The sequence below is a fragment of the Zingiber officinale genome, chromosome 7B, assembly GCF_018446385.1.
Source record: "Zingiber officinale cultivar Zhangliang chromosome 7B, Zo_v1.1, whole genome shotgun sequence".
In the NCBI taxonomy this organism is placed as follows: domain Eukaryota; kingdom Viridiplantae; phylum Streptophyta; class Magnoliopsida; order Zingiberales; family Zingiberaceae; genus Zingiber; species Zingiber officinale.
The window spans coordinates 76,749,148-76,755,278 of record NC_055999.1 but is presented as its reverse complement, the minus strand read 5'-3'; the positions used below and the strand labels follow the sequence as shown (position 1 = coordinate 76,755,278).

Below are 6,131 nucleotides of genomic sequence, written 5' to 3'. Positions count from 1 at the left end.
TAAGATCATTTTAATATTTAATATAAAAATTAAATTAATATTTAATATAAAAATTAAATTAATATTTAATATAAAAATTAAATTATTTTTTTAAAAGAATAGTTATTATTGTTATCGTCAAGTAATAATTTATTCAAATAATTGTTTGATTTGATTGTTTACAAAAGCAAGTAGTAAAACGTCGAAAAAAATGGCAAAAAAAAAATTAAATGCACCTTAAATGGAGATCAGATTTTCTGGTAAAAAAAAATTAGATCACGGAGTGATTCATTCTTAATTATGGTTAGATTAAAATTATGATTCAATCTTAATTGATTATGATTTTCTTTATTGATTTATCATTTTCATTATATTATAATTTGGGTCGGAACGGACGACGGTCAAAAGTCGCCCGGAGGCTACCCTTGCTTAGCGCCCAACAACCTAGACACTTGCCTACTTTTGATGGCTTCCGGACGACTTCCGATCATTCATTTCGACTCAAATTATAATTTGATGCGGACGATAAATCTATAAAAAAATCATAATTAATTACAATTGAATCATAATTATGAACTAACTGTAATTAACAGTGGACCCTCCGCTGATTTTTGTTTAGACAGGCAGATCTTCTCTCCCTTAAATGCCACCAAACCAGCGAAAAATTGATAGGTAAATGATGCTAAAAATTAATTATTACAATAAAGGTGATAATTCTCACCAGACCTCTGCTATGCAATTCAGAAGAAAAGTAAAATCTAATTAGCCTTATTAATTAGGTTTTAGAGTCATCAATGTCCCCAAAAATATTTTTAGTGTATACGATGAACAATCCAGAAACTTAAATTGCACATCCTATTTAGAAATTTTTTTTCTATAAATACATTATGATTGAGAATTGAACCGTGAATGAATCAGAGATAATCCGAATATTTTACTATAGCATGATAACTCCAGAGACAATCCGGAAGAAAAGTAACTCCAGAACATATTGGTTATTTCCTAAGTTGCTTTAATAATAAAAGATAGTTATTGGAATCGCACAGTGACATACTTCATCTTTTACATAATAGAAAAAAAGGAAATTAGCCTTCATGAGATGGTCAGTAAATAGATATTTATTATTTGAGATCGGGATAGAAGCTCCGAATGAGTAGGATATAAATTTTTACACTCCATATAACTCATCCCTCATTTACTTGTCTTAATAGTTTACCTTTTCTTGGGCGGACTGGGAAAAGTACTTTAATTCATCTTTTACCGTTAGAAGAAAAGTAAATTAGCCAAAAGTAAACTCCCCGTCGGGACATAACCGAATTGGTTATTAAAATTTCATCGACGGTCAAATGACCCGAGCCATATTTCGCATAGAATCCATTTCATCGTCTATTACAGCAATACCACCCTAATAATCAGCGCCACCTTAAATGCACCAAACCAGCGAAAAGTTGACATGCAAATGGCGACAGAAAGTCATTATGATTTCATTCCTTATATATTAAATCATATTTAAAGCGAAGAGCTTTCCCCCACCCGCCCTCTTAACCACCATGCGAACATTCGCGGCCATGTTTTGTTTTTTTCTGTTCTTTCTCTTTCAAGTGTTTGCATGAATTTGTTATGAATTTATTTCCCATACAAAAATGTTTCGGGCCTCTCCAATACCAGGTTTTCGAAGAGGGGGTGTAAAATCATAAAGCTAAATAAAAAAGTTGGAACTATGGGACGTAAAATTTGAGATTTTTAATTTAAAAGTACTAGTGGAAATTTTTTAAAAAAAATTCTCTTGAAATTAACCATAATACTTTTACATATTGAAAACCTACATTGAAAAAAAACTCATTTAAAACTCTCTTTTTCATCGCTTTTTAAGGATATATATCGTTTTCCCTTTACGTCAATTCCTTTGGCATTTATTGACTCGCAACACCCTCTTTGCCATGACTCTCGATTCATTTACATCTCTTCCAATGCATTGTTCCTTGGCACCAGAAGACACTTCCTTGAGACCGTAATGGAGTCGCCGCGAGTTTACGAGGGGATGGTGGAGGCCAAGGGGCTGACCGACGACCAAGACATGAGGAACCAACTTAGAGAGGAGGAGGAGGAGGAGGAGGAGGAGGAGAAAGTGCTTCTAATGAAATCTTTAGTTCAGGCACGAGATCCAGCTGCTAAGGTGATTAATTTTCTCAAAATTCACATTTTATTTATTTATTTATTTCTATTTGTTAGTTTTTTTAATTGGTGCTTAGCGAAAAGAATTGAGAGATTAGAAGAGTAAGAAGCACAAGCATAGGAAGAGAGCAATGCAGGACAAAAACACATTATTTTTTCAAAGTTTTACAATCTGTTTACTTCGAGTGATAGAAGGAGGAACAAAAGGATTCACGGTAGAAAAAAATTCAAAGGGAATGATAAAAGAAAGGAAAAACAAATTGAGGGAAAGGGAAAAGAAAAACAGACGAAGGCAGAAAAAAAACCCACAACTCGCGTGGAGCTGCCGACGGTGACCACAGTAGTGTTGGATTGTCATTCGCTCCATGTGAGATCTACTTGGCGACTTGGGAGAAGGAATTACTTTCCGTCTGATTTGAGCGGATAAAAAAATTGATCCACGGATGAATTAGTAAATCCATCTGTCCATGTGGTTAACAACATAAAGGAATTAGCTCGCTTATGTTAGGGGTGAGCAGTCAACTTGTCAAATCGATCAACTCGTTTATATCGATCCAAATCGAATCGAAAAAAAAAATCCGTCGAATATAGAACCGGATGTAAGGTCCTGATATTATATTATCCGATCTAGTAGGGCCGAATAGTTTTTTATCCCAATAATCAAACCAACCCGATCCGCGATCACCCCTACTTGTAGCAACTACTGTCGATAAGTTGCTACACGTTATAGTAGATACTGCGGATAAGCTGCTACACGTTGTAGTACCTACTGTTGATAAGTTGCTACACGTTTTATCAACTATTGACGATTAGCTATTACAACGTGTAATGAGTAATGTCTATTATCATTTTAAAATTTTTTATTTTTTATTATTTTATATTTCATTGGATATAGGGTTGGACATCCAAATAACCGATAACCAGTCAGATATCTGATACATAATAAGCATCGGATATAAGGTCGGATGTAGGTCCTGATATTATATTATCTGATCTAGTAGAGTCAGATAATTTTTTATCTTGATAATTGAACCAATCCGATCCACGATCACCCCTACTTACGCTCGATTTAGCAACTGATAAATGTTGTTTGCCATTAACAAATGCAGGAAGTCGACAATTTGACACTGAAAAGATTTCTCAAGGCGCGCGATTTGGATATCGAGAAGGCTTCTTCCCAATTCCTCAAATACCTCAAGTGGAAGAGAACAGCAGTGCCAAATGGATTCATCGCAAAGGAAGAAGTCGAGAACGAGCTTTCTCAGAAGAAGATCTTCGTGCAAGGAGTCGATAAGGCTCGCCGTCCAATAGCCGTCCTCTTCGCTGCCAAACACTTCTACTCGATGCGGCACATGGATGAGTTCAAACGTAAGTAATTCTCTTCCATATCTGTCATCGGTGAGCGAACGCCGTTACTGACATCGGCGATTACTTGGAGTGACAGGTTTTGTTGTATATACTCTCGACGGACTATGTTCCAGGTAAACAACTTAGCATAATACGCCTAGACAAGATCGTTGTCTTCTCGACTAATAGTACTATAAATGTGTTCCTGTAGAATGCCGGCAGGTCAGGAGATGTTTAATTGCATTGGAGATCTTAAAGGTTGGGGCTATTCGAATAGCGACCTGAGGGCGTACCTAGCAGCTCTAGACATCATGCAGGTTTGTATCTTATTCGCGCATGACTTGATTCATTGTGTTGTGGCGATAACATCGATTGATTGATGCGAATGCAGAACTACTACCCTGAGAGACTGGGCAAGGTCTTTTTGATCCATGTGCCGTATGTTTTCATGACGGTCTGGAAGATCATATACCCGTTTATCGATCAGAAAACCAAGAAGAAGGTTTGCTCACAACACCGCCCTAGTCTTTCTCTTTTGGATCATTTATTATTGTCGTCTCGCTTAGACCCTTCTCTGGTTTTTGCAATGTAGTTCGTCTTCGTCGAGGATAAGAACTTGAAAGCCACACTGTTGGAGGACATCGATGAAGGCCAACTCCCTGAGATATATGGCGGAAAGTTGCAGTTGGTACCGATCGATGAATCCACCGAATCGTAACTGTAAAACAAGGAGAAGATATTAAGATGGCAGATGTTGCCTTGTTCTGTGCTTGAAATGCTATAGGTCTTATCTGATTATGCATTTTCAGACTTTTACCTCGTAAAATATTTGTGTCATTTGTATTTTCAGGAACTTAATTATCCTTATTAAGTGGGGTTATTTATAAGTTACATACATGAATACAATCTGAACTTTTTAAAGTGATTTAACTTATTTCTAGTGAGTTTAGGATAATTGGATATGAATATCATATATGTAAAACCTATAGTCCCGCATCTATTATCATCTATTTGTTGATAATAGATGTTCAGTATATATATATGGACTTATAGTCTCACATCTATTATTATGGATGGGCTGATAATAGATGTTCACTATATATATGGTTGTCCCTGATCTTGTCCGATAGTCGAGGTAACGGAAGCTGGGGATGTGGCGCTCCGGTTGACTGTGTGCTGGCTCCTTGCGACCCTGCAATCACAACTACGTCAGTGTCGAGCAAAGGAAGGGGTCCCCGGCGATGTCCCTCCGACGCTCAAGTCAGTCACCGGTGATGTGTGGAAGCAAAGCAAAGTAGAGAATAGTAGATTATCGCATACCTCCGTTGAAGCTTGGACCCCCTTTATATAGGGCTCCTGTAACGCGTGTGCACACTTCCCAAGACATGCACACTTCTCAGAACTTTCCCTGAAAAGATGTATCAGTAAAATGTCTCTGACCCAATACCTTAACGAGCCATGTATATCTCTCAAGTGACAGTGGAAGCTTCTGTCGTACGATCTTCTGTCTGAACCAGCCGCCAACCATGCCGTCTGTCAGCGGCACATGCTCCCAAAAAGATAATATTCAGCTAGCAGTGTCTTTTACTGAGCCGAGTGGGATGATCGCTCGGGTTCTTACTTTCTGCTCGAATGAGTGTATTATCTAGTCGAGCGGGAGGGCCAGGAGGGTCGGGAGGGCCGCTCGACCGGCGCTTCCGCTGTCCTGATCCATAAGCCATTATCCGACCGAGCGGGAAAGTCGCTCAGCCGCCCTTCTGTTTTTGTGTAGCTCAGTCGTAAATCCGCTCTGCTCTTATAGCTCTATATAGGGTCAAGCTGGGAAGTCGCTCGGCGTGCCCTTGCAGATACCTAGCAGTCTTTCTGAGCGTCGGAAGCTCAGAATCTCGCCGAGTTGTTATGATGTCGGATCGGGTCTTCCTTATCCCGATCGGGCGAGCAAGCTACCCAATCGACCAGTGGTATAGGGGTGTTTGACCACCTTGACTCTGACCTCCACCATGGCACTAACCTCCACCATGATAGTGGGTGGGGCCTCTCCCCCCCCCCCCTATCACTGCATCACAATTCTCCCCTTCAAGTCTAGTCGAAGGAGGTTGTAGTCCGACTGACTGGACCAGTGTGCGCCGATCGACCTTCATCATTGTATAGAGTTCGATCCAGATGTACCTGAATTTCGTCGATCGGCCTTCTGAAAGTAGTTGCTCAGTCAAGCATGCTCTTTTGATCCGGTCGGGAAAGCAAAGGCTTACACTTAGAAGACTTCTTCCTCCGTTTATCCTGGGCGAACGCAGATGGGGTGACGTCATCCCGATTTCTTGGGAAGCATGCAAATCTTTTTTCATTAAGGCAGAGCGGGTTCCCATGCCGCTCTTAATTGTCGTCAAATGATAGCATGCCAAGTGTCAGACCCGCAGCTGCCGCATGCCTGACGCAACAAGCATTGATGGTGACGTTTGGCGGTTTAAATTCAACGGTCGAATCTTCACATAGGTTTTCACAACCTAGATCAGATGGCTCCGGTCGGCCGAGCCCAGGGTATATGAGCTCGCCGTCTCACCGCCTTCTTCACCTTCATGCTTTTGCGCTTGTGTTCTCCGGCGATTCTGTGCGTCTTCTTCTGCGACCTT

At 39.9% G+C, this 6,131-nt stretch overlaps 1 protein-coding gene across 1 annotated transcript; it reads left to right on the top strand.

Annotated features, from left to right (window-relative positions):
* Positions 1-1,916: 1,916 nt before the first annotated feature.
* On the top strand, positions 1,917-4,394 carry LOC122003843 (CRAL-TRIO domain-containing protein YKL091C-like). The gene is made up of 6 exons (XM_042558840.1): positions 1,917-2,155; positions 3,264-3,522; positions 3,599-3,635; positions 3,713-3,818; positions 3,893-4,003; positions 4,094-4,394. The coding sequence occupies exons 1-6, from the start codon at positions 1,994-1,996 to the stop codon at positions 4,217-4,219; spliced, it is 801 nt and encodes a 266-aa protein (XP_042414774.1). The 5' UTR covers positions 1,917-1,993; the 3' UTR covers positions 4,220-4,394.
* Positions 4,395-6,131: the final 1,737 nt, after the last annotated feature.